At 45.3% G+C, this 20,465-nt stretch overlaps 1 protein-coding gene across 9 annotated transcripts in view; it reads right to left on the reverse strand.

Moving 5' to 3' along the window:
- Positions 1–5,181: 5,181 nt before the first annotated feature.
- Positions 5,182–20,465, reverse strand: part of KIAA1217 (KIAA1217 ortholog) — a 356,921-nt gene continuing 341,637 nt past the window's right edge. For 6 of the 9 annotated variants that reach the window (XM_061996582.1, XM_061996585.1, XM_061996586.1 and 3 more), the window contains 5 exons: positions 17,598–17,752; positions 16,847–16,993; positions 13,485–13,604; positions 7,845–7,967; positions 5,193–7,101 (listed from right to left, as the gene is read on the reverse strand). In XM_061996582.1, the coding sequence (XP_061852566.1) occupies positions 6,607–7,101; positions 7,845–7,967; positions 13,485–13,604; positions 16,847–16,993; positions 17,598–17,752 (1,040 nt within the window). In that variant the 3' untranslated portion in view covers positions 5,193–6,606. Of the gene's footprint in view, positions 7,102–7,844; positions 7,968–8,427; positions 10,114–13,484; positions 13,605–16,846; positions 16,994–17,597; positions 17,753–20,465 lie in introns of all 9 variants that reach the window. The other 3 variants (XM_061996591.1, XM_061996584.1, XM_061996590.1) reach the window with 3 other exon arrangements.

Raw genomic sequence — 20,465 nt, forward strand, 5'->3', positions numbered from 1 at the left:
GAGCCACTGGAGCAGAGCAGGGCCGGGGCTGAGGCCTGTGTCAGGGACTCTGTGTGCCTGTGTGATGGCTCCTCACGGACAGCTCTCAGGTGGTTAGAGGGGATCAGGTATTAACAAGTTACTGTTACTAGTCAAGGAGAAGTGTGGTGTGCAGCCTCTGAGGGCTCTCTGGATGTGGCATCTGTTGTGTGGGAACAGCCCTGGCTGGTAATGAGACAGGGCATTGGATCAGGCTTGTTCCCTTCAGAGCAAGGGAGTAATGTACCCAGCACTTTAGAAAACACCCTTGGAAAGTGAGTGCTCAGGGGCATGCAGTGTGACGGGGGTTTCTGAGAGGTTCTTCCCACCTCACTCAGCCACTCTGGGAACAGGCCGAGGAGCCCCCGCTCTGTGGGGGTGGCTACAGCAACAGAGACAGAACAAGTGGTGATGACGGGGCCAACTCATCTGGGCTGCCCCTGCATGGCAAGAGATCACTGCTCAGCTGGAGAAGCTGGTTGTGAAGCCATATAGATACCCATAGATCTAAGAACCAGGCCATGGAAGAACATCAACATAACCAGCAAGTGAACAAGGGTGCTAAGATTGGAGTGGCTCAGGTAGATTGGGATTGGCAACACAACGGGGAGACTCTTTTAGCTCGATGGGCCCATGACACCTCAGGTCATCTAGGAAGCCATGCCATGTCTAGATGGGGTTGTGATTGAGATATGAGCTTAACCTTGGTCACCATTGCACAGGTGGTCCCTGAGTGCGAGACATGAGCTACAATCAAACAAGCCAAACGGCTGAAGCCCACATGGTATGAAGGGTGATGGCAGAACTGTAAATACAGAGAGGCCTGGCAGATTGATTCCAGGACACTCCCACAGACTCGCCAAGGCAAACGCCATGTGATGACAGTGGTGGAGGCAACCACTGGCTGGTTGGAAACATATCGTGTGGCTCATGCTACTGCGTGGAACACCATCCAGGACCTTGACAAGAAAATCCTCTGGTAACATGGCACTCCAGAAAGAATTGAGTCAGACAATGGGACACATTTCCCAGACAACTGCATAGATTCCTGGGCCAAAGAGCACAGCACTGAGTGGGTCTATCACATCCCCTATCATGCCCCAGCCTCTGGAAAAATTGAACAATACAATGGACTATTGAACCACACTAAGAGCAGTGAGGGGTGGGACATTCAAACACTGGGATACACATTTAGAAAAGGACACCTCGTTAGTCAACTCCAGAGGATCTGTCAACCGAGCTGGCCCTGCCCAATTAGTAGTTTTACATCCTGTAGAAGGGAATAAAGTCTCTATAGCACACATAAAAGATCTGTTAGGGAAGGCAGTATGAGTCCCATGTCAGGTAGAGGCAAACCCACCTGTGGGATTGTTTTTGCTCAGGGTCCTGGGTGCACTTGGTGAGTATTGCACAAGGATGGGGAATTTCTATGTGTACCTCAAGGGAATTTGATTCGGGGTGAGAATAGCCCCTGAATTGACTTGTATGATGTTAGTTGTTAAATAACTTTGCTCTTGTATGCCACCACTACCATAGTTGCTCTAAGTTGTATCACTGATATTGCAGTAAGAACCACCCAAGTCACTGGAGGATGGACTTGAATGACCAAAATACAGAATGGTGGAATGTGAACTGACACCCTGTGATGTCCTCAAGAGCAACGTCTGCATGCGCTGACCCGCCTCACACACAGCCCATCTGTCCTGCTGTGAAAGATTTACAGTGAATGCAGACCTGATGTTATGGACTAAATGAACTCACCAGGAATGTTAGAGGAGTGGCCCATAAACTGAGGGAATGATATACCTCTGTGTGTGTGCCCATATTTTCCAGGGAGAAGGAAGGAAGGAGAGAGGGAGCTGGAGCTTCAGGGAGCTGGATGGAAAGAGGGAGCTTCAGGGAGCTGGACAAACCCACGACATTAATTGGCACCCAAGGAGGGGCCTGCAGGGTTGGTACACCTCTGGAAAGAATCCATCTGCTGCAGGAACATTTGGTGTTAGGCTACATGACTGCCCCCCCTGGCTCGTACCAACAAAGTATGGAATGATTATTTTTCTTTCCATTATGATTTTAGAAGACTTTTTGTATTAAGTACCTGAAAATACATAAATGACATCTCTTTTTTTTCAGTATGTTCCACTAATTGTCGATACATGCTGCAAAATTGTTGCAGAAAGAGGCCTGGAGCACACAGGTGTTTACAGAGTACCTGGAAAAAACGCTGCCATCTCAAGATTACAAGAAGAGCTCAACAAGAAGAATGACTGACATTGATGTCCATGATGATGTAAGTCTCCAGTCACACATTTTTTTAAGTTGAATTCCCCAAACCTTCTGCTTGTGTTGTGATTGTAGAAATATAAAACTTATCTGTCCTTTTCTTCTCAATGTGTAGAAATGGCGAGACTTGAATGTGATCAGCAGTTTGCTGAAGTCCTTCTTCAGAAAGCTCCCAGAGCCCCTTTTTACCAATAGTACATTGTTTATCTTATGATTTTGTTTTCAGAAACTACTGTTGAACATTTGAGTCTCAACTTTCAGATGATTTGAGAGAATACCCAGTGGAATCATCCTAACTAATCAATGCCCTCTCTTCCTTAAAGATCCAGGAGTCATGGTGACCCTAGAGCTTAAGAGGGAGAGTTGTAACTAGAATTGCTGTGATGGTGAAAGAATTACAAACTTGCAATGAAATGAGTAAAATGTACATTTTTCCTGTTGGAGTACTCTATGGAAGTTGGTTTTTTTTTTCCCCTCTGCCATCTTATTACATGATATACCCAATACAGTGGACTAATTTGTGACTTCTGAAGGTCATTCTTACATACGTTACCTGTATTTGTGGGGGGATGGGGAGTTCTATATACATACATACATGTGAGGTTTAGTGTATATAGATGTTTAATTTCTGCTCTTTTAAGCAGACAAATATGCAGATTTTATAGATGCCAATAGAAAAGAAGATCCTGTTGAGCATCTGAAAACACTGAAGAGATTGGTAAGTTGAAATCAGATGTGTTGTATGTGCAGTGCAAATTTAACATGAAATGTTTCATGTTCTGAAGAGATTGTTGCAGACTCACGATTTATCTCAAGTTTCTTTCTGCACACATGAAGACAGTGGCAGAGAACTCAGAAAAGAACAAGGTATCAGAGACAAAAGTAGAATGTGTTTTGGTTTGTTTCTTGTGCAGGATTATGTTTATTAAGGTGATAATTTATTATTGTACATAAGATCTTTGCTATGCTGAGAATACCTTTGGGTTACACTAAAGACTCGTGCAAATTGGAACCTGTTTGATGTGAATTAAGTTTATTCAAATGGGTATTAATTCTTGTGAGAATATCTGCTTACATCCTAAGTTTGTCCCAAGTCTGTAGATTTCATATAAAGTCATCTAGACAATAAGCGTGTGCCTGGGCAGGGCACAGATGAGTGTCTGTGACCCGAAGGAACCTGCTGACAGTCTGTGGCTCCAGCTTTGTTTGAAGCCTGACTTCCTGGAGTTATTTTTAAGACTAGGTCTTGCTGTAATTCCTCGTAGATGCTGGTTTGAAGGAAAATTAATGACATAAAGGGTGGTAGATCACCATTATAGAGTTTTAGTTCACCACTAAGAGTAGCTTTTTGTCATTTCCATGGGGTGGGGAAGAGTCAATTTAAGTGCTTCTGTGCCTGCTGTAATCCTACAGTAAAATAGAAATAGGAGCATGCCCCTTCTCTCAGGGAGGGGGTCGCTCAATGCAAAGCTGTGTGCAATATGGGTGTGCTTCTGGATGCTTTCCTTAGGGCAGGTATCATGGTGGCTTGTTCCTTGACTACCAATGTTCAGGGTGCAGGAAAAAAACCCAAAACTTGATTGATGCTACATAGCATGGTGCTAAGCCAATCTTAAATCACTTAAACAATCAGAAAATGCCTCAGTTCAGATGAATGTGCTGGGTTCCAGCATGAGTTCTGCAAATAATGCCTTCTAGTTAAATATAATCACCTGTAGTGGAATTACAGCTGATATCACAAGGCAGTGATTGTAAATCTTCAATGGCTCCAGGAAACTTTTATTTATCATTTGATGATTTTAGTGTGCTGTATAAATGTTGTTTGAATAATGTTAAGGTCATAGAATATGTAAGACTAGATGGCTGAGGTGATGATACAATAGTATGACTTGTCAAAGGCTGCAGTTCATGTCACAGTGAGCGCTGGGGGCTTGAGTCATGTTTGCAGCTTCCTCCAGGTAAGAACAAGGAGCTTGCCTCCTAAATATTTTTTGTCTATTTTGTGTCACAACAGTAAACTGTAAGCCAGAGAAAGAAGGAAAAATAGAAGGCAAGTATTCTAGTGCTGCTTTTGTGGAATTAATACAATCAATGTAAAATGAGGAAACGCTCATCCAAAAAGTAAGTGAATGCATTTCATGCTTTAAAACATAAGATCATTTGCAGATCACTGGGCCAGTTTGGGTCCAGTATTAAGCCTTTGAACTCCAGGATCCAGTTTTTCGTAATTTCCATGTTTGATTGTTCCCCAGTTGGGTTTTGTCTTTCCTGTGGGGTTTTCACCTGTTTTTATTTTCAATTGTAGCACGACTGGCTTTTCTCAGAAGATGATGCTGAAGAACCTCTTGTAAGTATTGTGTCAGAAATGATTTGTGTTCCAATTAGTTTAGCACCTGCTTCTGCTGCCTCTAGAATATCCATCTATTTCTTACTTAGCAAAATGGGACAATAAGAACATTTGAGGAAAAGGTGTCCTTGGGTGAATAATGCAGTTTCCTAAATGCTGTTGAATCATAATGAACTGTTTGTGAAACGATGATGAAGACATCTTTGTTTATTAACTACAGACAGCAGATCAGGAGGAAAACACTGTAGAATCTCAGCCAGTGCCAAATATTGATAATTTAGTCCCCAACATTGGAAGAACGGGAGTATCTCCTGGAGACGTATCAGGTAACTCTTGCCCGGACAGTGTTAGTCCGTAGATTAGAATCACCTCCTCTCTTAACTCACTGTAGCTCTCTCTTCCTATTTTCTTTTACAAATGAACTGGCTTTCTCTTTTCCAAAAGATCATTAACACTTCTTAAAGACTTGAATTGTTGATAATCATGCATGATATAATTTTGAAGACTGTTGTCCTCACAGGAATTGAATCATTAAAAGATGAGGCTTGCACATACTCTTTTATTTATTCACAGTAAACCCATGTAATCATCATCGTGAGGTGAAGCAGAAATGCTGCTGGGAAGGGGTTTGTTGAGATGGCAGAAAGAAAGACCTAAAGTGTTCTAATATTGCTTCTTCCCAACAATAGGAATTCAAAAAATTGAGTTCTGTTTTCTTGTCAAGTGATGGACACTTTAAGTCTGTTGCATTCTATCTGTACCAAAGACTCAGGCAAACAGCTTAACAGCTATTTGAGACCATTATAAAAGTTACTAGTGACAAAATACAAATATATAAGCATGCAGCCCTTTATTTTTGCAAAGATCTTTGCTTATTGTAGTTCTGTATTTTACATGATGGTGTTATACAAATACATTTATTTACAAAGCCATGAGCTATGCAAGCTTCTTGCTTTTTTTTTCCCAATTTGACTGATATCTGTCTTTTTCCACCCTGCCCCGTAGATATTTTTACGCATGCATAAAAATTAACTTTGGTGTGGTAAAACTATTCTATGTGCCCAGCCACATACAGAATTCATTTATTTATTTCTATTTATAGATATGTACAAAAGTTTGCCAGTATACAGAACAGTACAGAAGTGTACATTTTAAAATCCACATTGCAATACATGAATGGGTCTCAGTGAAAGAAAACTGAAGGAAAAAGGGTGGATTTAGCTAAGACAGAAAGTGATCAGCAACTACCTACATGTGTAAAACGATTTATTCTTTTTTTCTCCTTGGCTGGCAAATTCTTAAATATAATCTGAATGGCAGTGCAATAGGTTGAGTTGCCTCATACACACCCAAGACCAGTCTTGTTCTGTTTCTTGTGTAGAGGTTTACTGTCCAGCATACTGCTTTCAAATGTACATTACAATAGTATCAAAATGTTTTGGCAAAAAGATCTCGAAAGGAACCATGACATTTGTTGACAAAAATAGAAATTTGTAACAAAGCTAAATAACACCAAAATAAAAGAAAAATAGTTTAGTTTCAGTTTTACAGTTGTGTATAATCACACTTTAGTATAACTCTGTTCACTTCTAGTCCCCATAATGAAAAATAGCTTTATACAAAACAACTTACTAAATTTTTACCCATACAGTTTCCCATGCTCAGCACAGCGCCGTGCACACACCGTCACGTTCACTCACACACCTTCACACTTTATTTTTTGTCAGAGGTGCTGCCTGTAGGAAGAAAACGCTCCTTTATCATCACAACAGTGACGGAGTTTCACAACAAAGCTGCTGCACTCTAATCTAGTGCAGTAATCCAGTTTTTAGCACGCAATTAGTATGAAGCCTCCAGCCATAACAGCAAATGGGTTCCGTTCCCTGGTTAAAATATTGGCTGCTGCGGGTTCTCTGAACAAAAAGCCTGGGCGGCCCCGCACGCGCTGTGCCTGGCCTTTAGCAGGGCTCCTTGGCCGTGGAGGGAGTGGGCTTGCCGGCATTTCCGTTCTGCGCCTTGTAGCTGGTGAAGCTAGGCGTGTGGATTGTCCTGATGCTCTTCACACCTTGGTTCAGTGAGGGGGGAGAGGTAGAGGAGGCGGGGGAGGTAGAGGAGGAAGGAGGGGGTGACCGGCCATTTTGAGTCTGCAGTGAGAAGGAGAGGTGGTGACCTTTCCCCGGGTAAGTGGGACTCTGAAACTTGGAGGAGCCGTTAGAGACAGAGGGGATGAGGGAGGTGGAGTAAGTCATGCGACCTGTCTGAGGAGGGAGAAGGTTAGAGGAAGGAATGGAGGTTTTAGTGGGTGGATTAAGAGGGTTAGAGCTGTCACCGCCAGAAGCGGGTGCTGAGCTGCTTTTCCCAGAAGTGGGAGAAAAGGCTGGGATCTTAGAAGCAGGTAGGGTAGGGGAAGGAGCCTTATAGTCCCCACCAGCTTTCTTAGCACTTCCATTAGCCTGCAAATAAAGAGGGCAGGAGACACTTGGTCAGAAAGCCAGGAACACGATAAACCAACAGGCCCTGGGGAAACAGCCCTACAGAGGCTAAGAAAGAACAAGTCGAGGCCTACGCTAAGTCTTGCAGCCGTGGCCTGGACCTGGTAGAAAACCCAAAGGGCCCAACGAGGAGTGCATAGGAAGAGAGAAAGAGCCAAAGGAGCTTCTGTGAGAAGGCCCAATCTATGGGTTACAGACCAGTCCCTACATTGCCCATGCTTCTGGGTTATTAATGTGTGAGCAGACATCTCTGGCCCAAGAGTTAACGTGCAGCTACTGCCATCCATTACACAGACAGGTTAGTGGCCAAGGCCTGCGGTAGACTCTCTGAAACAGAAGCGTTCCCAGCTCTCCTAAGGAGCCACCACGTTTACCAAAGGGAAAGGAAACAGGTAGTTGACATATTAAAATTACAACTGAATACTATGGTTTAAAACAAACAAAACAACCAACCAAGAACAGACAAAACAAAAAGAAAAGGGGAAAAAAACCAAGCAGAAGGTGTTTTATTGCAGACATGCATGCACAAACATGGTGAAAAGATCAGTAGATACTGCATGCCCCCAGGATCCAGGACGTCCAGGTAGAGCTCACTCAAAAGTCAGGCATCGGATATTTGGTATAATCTCAGTCAGTTACCAGAGTTTTTAAATATACAAACAACACGAAAGGTCCATCCAAACACCGCTTTAGGGTAAAACTACCTGTCTGTACTGGCGTGGATCCTGCAGCTTGTGCTGTTTGCCTGCTTTCTCCGTGCTTCCTTGTCTAGTTTTCGAAGCCATGGGGATGGGCATCCTGCTCGTCTGGGCGGCAGCGCTGGAGCCCTGCGGGAAGGAGCAGGGGGCAGGGAGGGGAGACAAGGGGAAGGCATCATCAGGACCCGTGTGCCTGAGGAGGAACCTGCACACTATGCGCCAAAAACAAAGCCACAGTACTACATGCAGGGAGAGTTCAGGAGTGTCACACCACAGGTGTTAATTTCCAGAATCAAATGGAGGAAACTGCTCAGCTACTGATCAGCCTGGATTTCGTGTCAGTGACGCTCGTCATTTCACACAGCGGATTATTCAACCCAGCTCCCCTGCATTTGCCCGTCACCAATCAGCAGCAAAGATTTAAAACAAAACCCAAACCCAATGCTCTATTAGCTGTTAGACACCTTGTGGGGAGCCCAAACAAGCCACCTGAAAGGAAGCAAACAAATCACAAGACCCTCTTTGTTTAATGGTGATTATTGCAGATTTTAGAAAGCAGCTGGAGGTTTGATTTCTCGGACTAAGGTACCTTACGTGCAGTGGCTGGGGCTGACGGAGGGGGCTCTACGCCAGCAAGGCTCTCATCCAGCACTACAAGCTCTCGGGGTGGGCTCTCTGGTACTATCTGGGCAGAGAAGGGGACAGTGCTTCCCTCAGAGCTGTATGTGCTTTCAGAGATAGGTTTTGGACTCATTTCACTGATGGTGTTTTCCAGCTGCTTTATAGTCTGCTCAAGGCTGTCTAGCGTTCGGTATGTACTCTGCCGGATTTCATCAGTCCTGGACAGGGCCGCTGCAGCTCCAGGCGGTCCCTCTTGCATCCCAGAAGGACTTTTGTCACTGTCCTCAGGCTGCGACCTGGTGATTTCAAATCTCTTGGCTTCCTTGTGCTGCTTCAGCGTTCCATCTTCCTCTTCTTCTTCATAGACCACAACCTGCAAGGTCTTCTTCCCGGTCTTGGTTCCCGTCCGTATCGCCTGTGTGAGAGCAGCCAGCTGCTTTTTGGGGAATTTGAACTTAAATTTTTTCTTAGAATCCTGCCTGCTCCCAAACTGATCAGCAGAGTCCACGTTCGTCTCTGTGTTCAGCCCATAGATCTGACGGTATTTGTTAAAATTGGCCTTTGTGCTTTCCTCCTCTGCAGGTCTGGTTTCTGCAGAGTCAGAGGAAGGCTGAAGGTTCAACACGTGCTGCTCATCGAGACCATCAGTTGCTGAATACTCCGTGAGGGCTTTTCTGTCACTCGCTAAGGACGGCTCTTCCTTGTGGCTCTCAGATGGTTTGTGAGCTTCATTTTCTTCCTCCTCCTCTTCCTCTTCTATCTTTTCATCTGTCATCATTTTCTCCAATTCCTCATCACATTCCTCAAAAATCGTGGAGAGCCGCTTATAGGCTGACCTGATATCCATCGGTTCATCAAAAATGATGATGACGGGTTTCTTGTCCAGACACACCACCGGCTCTTCGCTCTCCGTGTTTTCCTGGACGCCCTTCTCCGAGGCCACATCCTTCCTCGCATCGATGTTCACCGTCTGCACATCTCCGCCTTTCCGGCTGACGATGTCGTGAACTTCCCCGCTCGAGAGGACCTGCACAGCTGTTTTGGTAATCATGAAGGCGATGTTTTCCGTGGGTGGGTTTTCTTCACTCGGCGAGCTGGCCACAGAGTCCGGCTCTTCGGTGCTGTTCACACCGTTGCTTCTGGACGCTTTGGATCTCAGCACAACCTGGTTGTAGTTGATGGCAGAAGCTTCTTGCTCCTGCGAGGAAGGCTGTGGCCCCGTAGCCTCCTGCGTGTGCCTCACCAGAGGGGCAACGCTGCTGACGGGGATATGCTTGCCCGTGCTCTGCAAGGCTTCACCCTGCAGCAGGCCCTGATGAGTGTCTCGTGAGAGTCTGTAGTTTGGCTTTTGCTTTCCAGTTTCCACAGCTGGAAAATGGGATCCTAAAATATCTTGAGCCCCTCTTCGTTTGTCATCCTCTGGCAAACTGACACCAGACACGTTTCTGCTCATATTCTGAACGTTTTTCTTAGAATAGTCTCTACTGTCTAAAAACAAACCCTTGCTAAGTGTAGGACTGTCATTCAGTGAAAAGCCAATTTTACTGTCAGCTGTGCTGGATGAATCAGAACCCAATTCTTCTTCAGTTTTCCCTTCCCTCTTCTCCTTAGGATGGTCACTATCTGTGGGAGATCCTGTTGTAGCCCCATACACCTAAGGGGGAAAGTCGGATTACTTAGTTATTCAGGGCTGTTACCTTTACAGGATTATTTTTTTCCCCCAAATGAATCACCATATTCTCGGGGGAAGCACACACCTCATGAACTCACCACTCTACTGCTGCAGAGGCATGTCTGAAGTTGTCATTTGATTCCTCTTTGTCTTTGGGGCCAAATTCTGAATTTGGGCAGAACGACGCACAATGTTCCTGCTCCATGCTACGCATGTGGCCAGCACACATTGTTACCTAGGGCTCCTGTTTTAACCAGGCCTCCAGAGTGCACAAAAGCATGCTCATTACCTTATTTCCAACACGGTGCTACCTCGACCAGTTCACTTTGCAGCTGAAAAATAAAACCCCTTGCTAGCTGACGGGGGAGCCCAACGCGGGTGCTTGGCCAGCTGTGAGGGGAAGTTTTGTACCGCTAAAAGCCAACTGTCACATTACAGTACTTTGCTGCTTCTGATGTTGCTCACACCTGAGCTGTGCTGCTCCATCACAGCTAATATGATCACAGCCTTGGCATTTCTATATGCTGACTGCAACTTAAAAGTACTCCTTCAAAGTTACCAGTGCCAGTTACCAGTGGCACCACGCAGCACCCATGGAAGAGCAGAATGAAACTTAGAGCTACATTCATTAAGAGAAGCAACTCCAAACATCACACAGAGAGGTCATCCTCTACCTCAAATGCAGTATATCCCCACCAATGCATGTTTAAGGACACTTTTTTTGGTATTTTCAAAAGAGGCCCACTGAAGATGCTGTTTCATAGTACCAGGCTTTTCTCTGGGGCTTGGTTTGGTAAGTGCTAGTGATAGCTTAGGATGAACACCACTCATCAGGGTGAGGGAATGACCTGAAGAGAGAGCACACCTATGACCAAGCAAGCGAGAAATCTACAGTCAAATGACATCACGCTAAGAAGGAAATGAATCTGGCCTCAAGGGCCTGAAGGCAGTGAGCCAAAAGCATTACTGTTGACACTGCTTCAGACTAGAAGCTGACTCCTAACATACCAGAAGGGAAGATTATACTTCTGTGAGCATCAAGATGAGCAGAAAGTCAGTCAGGAGAGGGGCTCTCCCAGCTGAGATGATTGAGTGATGAGACAGAATCATAGAATCATAGAATAGTAGGGATTGGAAGGGACCTTTAGACATCTAGTCCAACCCCCCTGCCCACGGGTTAGCTACTGCACGAGCTCCCCGTGCACACAGAGGTTCACAAGCTATAGTTTCTACAGCTCGTGTGATAGTATTTTCTCATGCACCATCTGAGGATTTAACACAGAGTGACTCTACATACAACCAAAAAGCTGGAGCAAGAAAGTCCATGGTAGACCAGAGGCAGAGTTCATCTCTACAAAGGCCCATGAGCAGCACAGAGGTGGCGCGGCTGCTCCACGGCTCCCGTCACATCCCTCCCGTTCCTGTGCTGGGAGGAGACGCTGTACAACGTGGCCTGTCCTGTGGGCAGCCTGAGCTGCCCTCACAGCCACACAACCAGGCTTGTGACCACCTCAGGCCCAGGCCTGCTGCATGGTAAGCACCTCCCAGCCCCAGTACATCTCAGATCTCCCAGAATTACACCAAGTCCTTTTAAGACCACTTATATCCTGTGGCTATATCGACTCAGTGACTGAGTTATCATCTTGTTCCACTTCTTGTTCCAAGCACCACTGCAACATCTCGTCGTGTCATTTTTACAATATACTCCCTTTCAGAAACTGATACCTTTCTACTAAAAAACAAAACCATAGCAAAACTTGTTCCCTCTATGAGTTTATCATGACCATAAAGCTCCACATCTAAAGCCAATGAAGACTCTGTCATGTCGGATGACAAAATCAGATCTCATCAACCTTAATTTCCTGGACTCTGTGTTATTCCAATAAACAGCAGTTTGTGGCAATTACTTGGCAGCACTTTTCAAGGAAACATTTGTGCTGTGTCATGAGTGGTGACACAGGTTTTTGTATAATATGATTTTCTCATTCTCGCACCAGTAGAAATGAGAAGGAATAGACATTCGTCCACACTTTTTTTTCCCTCTCCATAACACTGTCATCCACTCCACAACAAAGCAGTTTTTCCATTTTACTCATACCCATGAACTTGTACCCTCACCCAGGCATGTGCTTGCAGATTTAGACCAGAACTGCTGTTTAGGCAGCTCTAAGTCAAGCCTGTAATGCCCTGACCTGGCAGCAGTACCTTCTAGAGGGAAATGATAGGTGCTAAGAATAATGCCAACACCACCATCTTGGTGTCACCTCCTTTACAGCTGCAGTGCCCTGTGAAGATGCAGCTCGCTGTAGTTAGGGCAGCTGGGCTCTGCCTTGGGGAGCTGGCAAAGTTATTTTTCTCTCTCTCCCTGCTTCAGCTTCTGATTCACAGAATCAACAAAGTTGAAGTGCAGTGTCTTTGAAGAAATCCTTGGAGAACTACTGATGATGCAAAATCAGGGAAGGTATTACTGCTATTTCCAATTTACATACACAGACAAAATGCATGACAAAGTTGAAATGCTGTGCTGAAGAGCTGTGTTTTCTTCCCCACCTGCATTGCAAACTCGCATCTGGCTGACAAGTGGTCGTGCCTGCATGACCTGCTAAACACAGCAATGATTCTAATCTTAAAATAGAGGCCTACAAAGGCAGAAATAATTGTCCTCTTCTTCATCCTGCTCATTGACTGACCACTGAGACCAGTCAACTCAGTTGGCAATTGCAACACAGGCACAGCTGTGAAATTCACCTCAGCTTGGCTACAGCCTCAGACATGTGGCACCTCTTCTAAGTCCCAAAAGACCAAAGAGTGGCTCTTGAGTATTAACTTCCAGAGTAAGGGCGAATTTGGCCCATCCACTTTGACTCTGTCTTCCAATAAACTGAATGGAATTTCTGAATATCTAATAACTACTTCAAGAGCCAACACATGAAACAAAATACAGCAGAAATTCTCTAAAGCGCCTCTTGAGACTGAGAGGAACTACTAATTCTCCTCAAGACAAGGCTTAGGAGAGATGCTTCACCATCCATTGCCAGAACAACACTGGGAGGGTGATTTGAGGAGTATGAGCATCTCTTCAGCAGAAATTGATGGATCTCCTTTTATTTGTGACCTCACAGAATCATAAAACTTCACGCAACCACTGGATAATTGCTGAAGAGACACATAATGCAGATTGATGTAACGTTTCGTATGAGCGTTTCTGAGCTATACTGAGATAGAAGGAGGGAAGCCACCAGGCAGTGGTGGGTTGGGGTTAGAGAGAACAGGATGCAAGATATAGGATTAGTTTTGAAGGAAAGAAGGCTGTGCCAAGACCGGGTGGCATGTTTACAAACGCCACTTTTTACCTTCTTTTCCTTGTGATGCATTAAAGTCCCGGGCCTTATGTCTTTAACATGTGTATCATTTCTGGACTGCTCAGCATGACTGTTTGAGTTTACATCCATAAAAGAGCACTTCTGGAAAGCCTAGGAGATAAATACTGCAGGTTATCAGGAGACCGAGAGCTTTTACACAGAAATGTCTGGAGGTGACCAGCTACAAAGAGAGCATTTGTTTTTAACATTCACAGCTCAATACTACTACCTACAAGCTCACGAGATAACAGGGATTTCAGACCAGTTGAAGAGAAATAAGGCATCTCCTCCAGTCTGCCAAGACTGCAGACTCAGTTGTAACTCATCACACTGGCCTCACTGTTCCCTGCAGGGAGATGAAGGCACACAGACATGCTGCAAACCATCCAAACAGAAATAGGAAGCCCAAGACAAAATTTGGGCTTGAGACACTACCCCCTTCCTAGTGGCTGATAATCATTCAAGAGCTATATAACTCCACTTCTTGCCTCACAAATTGTTATTACAACTTTAGACTTGGAGTCTTCACTTATGCTCCAGATGGTGATAGTCCCAACATATGGGCTTGTGGGCAACTGGCCTCCTCTTGCCATGTTCTTGAGTTTCTCTATCCAAGTGACTCCCTGATCCAAAGGAACAGATCTATCACCACCACCACTGTGCAGTGCTGGCTGTGAGCAGGCATCACCAGGCCTTCTGCAGGCCTCTGTGGGCACGGGCTGCCTGCAGGTAGTACAGGCAGCACACCTCTGCCAGCCACAGGAATAAGGGAGGAGTGCTCACAGGGGTCAAACACACTGTGATATGCAAGAAGATGATATTCTTATACAATGTATTAAGGAAATTATTTAATTCCTGGCAACTCTTATGAAATTAGTCATCCTCATTACAGACTAGAACAAGGCCTGATGTTTAAATTTTGTACTCCTCATGTGCATTGAATGTTTATGCAAAACCAGAGAAGTCACAATGAAAAAGTTCAGTGCAGAAATTGGAGTGTGGAGTTTCTTCTGGTTTTCCATATACATCTTATTTGTATGTGCTTATAGACCAGAGTACCTAAGACAACATGGAAGTATTGGAAAAAGTAGCTTCCCTCCCCATAATAGAGGACATGGACTTTCCTCAGCTTACTCATTTGTGAGCCCAGTGATGTGTTTTTGAGGAAGACATACCATCTATAGAGGCATCCTCAAAGTCCTTTGGACTTCAAGCAATAAAGAACTCACTTTTTCCCTTGGTGCTTTGTTTATTTATCACTTTGCTCTGAAATATCTCTAACAGTGTCCAAATGCAGTTTGTGCTACTGCATCAGATTATTATTATTATCCCTTTTTCTGATAGATTAAAAAGGTACTCCCCGTGAAAGTACCTCCACATTGTACTCAAGTCTCTTCTGAACCTTCATACCCTTGAAGGCCTTTTCAGGTGGGGGACACGTGGATACTTAACAATGGATGCAGCAGCCCAGTGCTGAACTCTCTGATCCTGTACCATAGGGGTAAAAACACCCCCTGTTCACATATCTTCAAACAAAGTAGGCACTAGCTTTGTAGCAATGGCTCTGACCTAGGAGCTCCTGTCAACTTGTTACTGCAACTCCTGTTTCTTTCCAAGACATGCAGTTGTGGTCTGGGCTATATTTTGTTGTTCTTCATATTTCAGTGAATGTACTATGATGATTAAGTGATGGCTATCATCTCCCTGCTCTCATACTTCACTAGTTCTAATTAAGTCAATTTAAACAATAAGGATTTAAAATATATTTCCCAGTTGTTGAAAACACAGTGACAGTGGGTCTCTGTAGCTGATCCCTGTGGGACCTGACTATAAACACTTGCATCAAGGGCAGCACTTTTAGAGCCAGACAGCTCTTAATCATCCTGATAGGGGCTTTTTTGTACTCTCTGTGGTGCCAGATTTCTATCAGAATGTATGATGTTTGATCAAATAACTTGCAAAAATATTTATAGGTATACAATTCAGTTTAAGCAGTCAAATCTATTACTTGCTCAAACAGTGTTGCTTGCTTTCACAGATCTGTGATCCATTACAGTGTGTTTACTAGCACAACTGTTTATGGCTGTCCTTTAGTTCTTCACTGATTTAATCCTGTACCTGGCTTCCCATTATTTTGGCTGTGACTGATATCAGACTAACGAGCCTGTAACTCCTGAATTAAGTAGTTTACCCTAAAACATTGTATTCTGTCAGCCTTCTAAATATACCTGGTATTTTGGTATTGCTTTAAAATGAGCATTTCTTGTGCCCAAAACAAGCATTTAAAAACTCACTCCTTGCTGAGCTACCATGCAATTTCTCCTCCTTAGCTCCCTTCAGCCCTTGTCTCCAGACTTTAACCTCTACTTCATTGTCACCAGTTGCAAGGCAGGTAGGTTGCTTTGCTAGAGATAGGAGACAATGTGACAGTTTCACTGTCCCAAGCTGCCCTGTCACACTAGCGATTAACACCCTAAGAGCGAAAAAGGGTACATCATTGCTCTTGCTCCCAGCTGTCTGAAGCACTGGTGAGTGAGAGCTGGGTAAAGTGGCAGTGTGCACCCATCACATGTAGCAGTTACTGCTTCATTTCCACGGCTCCTGGGCTGCAAATGCAGCACCAGCCCCACCTTTTGGCAGGTGGACAGCAGGGATCATCTCGTGTTGAGACAGTGCTCTGAAACACCTCAACCTCAGAAGTTAAAGCCAGTGAAGCCAACCCACATCCCCTTTCCTCACGTGGGCATGGAAGGGGACAGAGGGTGTCCCTGGGAAGCTGGAGCTCCCTGATGGTAGCTGCGATAGTTGGCTTTTACTGCACCATCGCCATCATTGAAGTCTCAGGCAAAGGACCAAGCAAGTGAGCAGCACTTCTCTGCCATTGGCAGAGTCATGTGCCACTTGCATGACAGGCAATATTCAAACACTCTGGGAAACACTGGACAGAAGCAGTGGGCACAGCCCACTAGGAGCAGGTCAGGCTTTCTCTGGTCTCACTGGTGCTAACACGAGCTGTGGGCCCTCAGCTCCTCACTGGCCTGGCACTAGATGAGCAATGCAAGGCCAAGGATGGTCACACCAACCACACCAATACTAAACTCTCCAGTGGCAACCACTGCATTCTTATCACCCTCACAGCTCCAGACCTCTTGAATGAAGTTTGGGTGGCTCTTAAAAAACTTGTACCACCATTCTGTGATTCACCCAGTGTAATAACATGGGTCTGGATTAGACTACCAGACATACTTCCCCTCATGTTCTGAGCTAGAAATTGTGCTGAGGCACAGAAGTGATAACAGGCACAGAAGTGATAACAGGCACAGGTGCCTTCATGTGCAGCCCAAAAGACATACCTGTAATTCTGCCATTATTTTATCTCCTTCCTCTTCCTCTTCATCTTTTGCAGCTGATGCTCCAGCATGCCCTGTGCTCCGAGACAAAGCCTGATCCTCTTTCAGGGCTTTGGATTGTGCGATTTGCCCAGCATCTTCACTGCATTCCTACAGGGGGGTGACAAAGCACACACAATATCTCAACAAGAGTTGAGCCCTCCTGCTGCCAAGTAGACACAGAAAATTCAATGCTACTGCGATTCCCCTGTTCTTTTTAAGGAGACTGCTACTTCATCAGTTCAAAAGCAACCAATATTGCTGATGTGACAGCATGTTCACAAATTAAAAAGCTTCCCGACTTGGACTTCCCTCCAGTTCCTTCAGAGGACAGAACAGATGGGGGAAGGAATCCCAAAGAAACTAATTTGCAAAATTCCTATAAAAACACTCTCAGATCTGAGCTGATCTTCCCTATCTGTGTAAGGCATGCTTTTTTTTTATTTATAATCTTCTTACTCCTCTAAATGAAGCAGCCTGTGACTTGCCTTCTGCACTGCTGGGAGCTAAGAGCAGCAAGACTCCTGTAAACAGAACTGATCAAACTTTATTTGTTCATTCATTCAGCCTAACAGTAGTGTTTCCTGGTAAGCACTTTCAGGAGCTCTTGTCTCAACTTATTTTGTGGTTTATAGACACAGCCCAAGCCTGGGAATGTTTCTCTGTGCCAATCACTCATCAATAGTCTGATTGTCTAGAGTCTGAATCATCAAACCTTCACAGCAGCAGCCTCCTTTCTGGCTGTATAGACGACATCTCCTGATCTTGTTGTGGTTAGTCCTGACCCTGGCAGGTAACTGCGCCGTGGGGGTGGAGGAGGAGGGGACTTGGTCAGCTTGTCGTTATCCTGCTCTCCATCAGGAACCTCTTCTGCAAGTAAACAGAGTGACACAAAGTGAGCATAGGTGAAGGAGGGGAAGAAACATATTTGCATCACTGCCTCAGTTGGAATGGAAAAAATATGTCTGCACAGGTCCTGCTGCTGAATACGTAACAAGAGAAGCACTCCTGCAACTCAAGTGGAACCACCTTGAATGAGTGCTACACTTGCACAGAGAAACTGGGTCACTTCACCCAGAAAATTAGAGCAAAACTCCTGTCCTCCATGCCACTGTGGTTGGGTTTCAGTGCTCACTGCACATGTGTGACAGCAGAATACACATTTGTAAATCCATCACTCTTAAAGAAGCATGTAGGGTGCAGGTTCAGCTGAGTATCTGCTTACAGATAGTGCCCTGTAGCCTCCTTTGACAGCATGGTCACTGACGTGGATACCAGCAAGACACCACACCTGGAGGGTTCTTCTTGTCCACAGCAATCCTGAAGCAATGAGCATGTTTCTGCTCTGCCCGGAACATGCTGCCAGCAAGATGCTAATAGAGGAGCTGAAGAGTTTTGGCCATGTTATAGCTGGACAAAACTAGTTAAGTTCCTTCAGGTAAAGGCTGAGGGAAAATGCAAACACTGTGCTAGAGATGACACTTCTGCAGTTCAGTGAGTTCACTTGCCCCTTGAGAAGGGCAGTGGAGTATCAGGAGCAGCTGCCCTTGCTCCTCTTCTAAGAGCATTAGTCTTCACTTTACTTACTCCTAACTTTTCCAGGAACACAGTCTTACCTTCAAAATATCATGTAAGAGCCCTGTATGTATTTTGCTAACCCATAAAGACTCACATACCAAATACAACAGTTAAGCAGAGCCAGTCCTTGCTTTCTGAGGACAGTCATCCAAGAGGAGTCCAGTTTCTCAAGCTGGTGTTCCCCTTCATGCTGCTTCCTCACTCAGCTGCTGCTTCCTCTTCCCCACTGCCACTGGACAGTATTTTTTCCAGAATCATCACTGCCCTGCTTGTGACCTGTCTCTAGCTGTTTCTAGTCACAGAATCACAGAATCTGAAGGGTTGGAAGTGACCTCGAAAGATCACCTAGTCCAACTCCCCTGCCAGAGCAGGACCACCTATAGTAGGTCACACAGGAACTCATCCAGGAGGGCAGAGTAGAGGGGGAGCAGAACCTCTCTCTACCTACTGCCCACAGCCCTTGTAATACATCGCAGGATGCCATTGGCCTTCTTGGCCACGAGGGCACATTGCTGGCTCATGCTCATCCTGCTGCCCCCCAAGACCCCCAGATCCCTTTCCCCTGTGCTACTCTCTAAGAGTTCATTCCCCAACCTGTACTGGTACATGGGGTTATTCTTTCCCAGATGCAAGACACTTGCCCTTGTTGAATTTCATTAGATTTCTCCCTGCCCACCCCTCCAGCCTGTCCAGGTCTTGCTGAATGGCAGCACAGCCTCTGGTGTGTCAGCCACTCCCCCCAGTTTAGTATCACCAGCAAACTTTCTGGCAGTGTCCTCTGTTCCCTCAGCAAGGTTATTAATGAATATATTGAACAGTACTGATCCCATCACTGACCCCTGAGGGACTCCACTAGATACAGGCCTCCAACTAGACCCTGCCCCATTGATCACAACCCTCTGCCTTCTTCCCTTCAGCCAGTTAACAACCCACCTCACTACCTGATCATCCAGCCCACACTTTCTCAGTTTTGCTGCGAGGATGATGTGGGAGATTCTGGTTACATCTTCATAAAAGGCTATCAGGTTGGTCAAACATGACTTACCCTTGGTAAAACCATGTTGACTGCTCCTAATGACCCTCTTGTCCTTTAAATACCTGCAGACAGTGGCCAGGATAAGTTGTTCCATTGCCTTTCCAGGGATGAAGGTGAGGCTGACCCTCCTTCTTGCCCCTTTTGAAGGCTGGAGTGGTGTTTGCTTTCCTCCAGTCCTCAGGCACCTCTCCTGTTCTCCACTACTTACTGAAGGTGATGGAGAGTGGCAGTCTAAGCATCATACATGGCAGCAGCCACCATTTTCACACTGCTGTTAACAATATTTGTTTTCAAGAGTGAGAGAATGACCTCTCTGCAGCTACTCAGTGTTATATAAACAGCTGGAATAAATATAACCCAGAAAGATAAAACCTCCTGCTTTTGGGATTATCCAGCTGTTTAGGGCTAAGTGTTCCCTCTGGGCAAGTTATTGCATAACTGCCAGCTCCTGGGGCTGTGTCAGGCTCCTCTGACACGCTGGCTGGCCCCTGGGACTGGACAGAGCCCTCATCTGACCCAGCCTCATCTTTCTTCCTTTCTTAGCTCAAACATTCTTTGAAGCTGCTTAAGCTTAAAGAAATACTCAGTTGTATTACCTAGCTCTGTGGTTATTTGGCACTCCCTTGCAGGATTGCAAGAAGAGTGACATTCCAGATGCACTTTGCATTAGACCAGTTCTTTGGTTAATACACCCCACTCAGTTTCTAGTCACAGAATCTTAAGAGTTGGAAGGGACCTTGAAAGATCATCCAGTCCAATCCCCCTGCCAGAGCAGGACCACCTAGAGTAGGTCACACAGGAACTCATCCAGGTGGGTTTTGAATGTCCCCAGAGAAGGAGACTCCACAATCCATTTGGGCAGCCCCTTCCAGTGTTTCCCTAGCTGAACAATGAAGAAATTCTTCCTTTTGTTTCTTTGGAACTGCTTATGTTCCAGCTTATACCCACTGCCCCTTGTCCTATCATTGG

This window comes from Colius striatus, chromosome 5 (genome assembly GCF_028858725.1).
Source record: "Colius striatus isolate bColStr4 chromosome 5, bColStr4.1.hap1, whole genome shotgun sequence".
Lineage (NCBI taxonomy): Eukaryota > Metazoa > Chordata > Aves > Coliiformes > Coliidae > Colius > Colius striatus.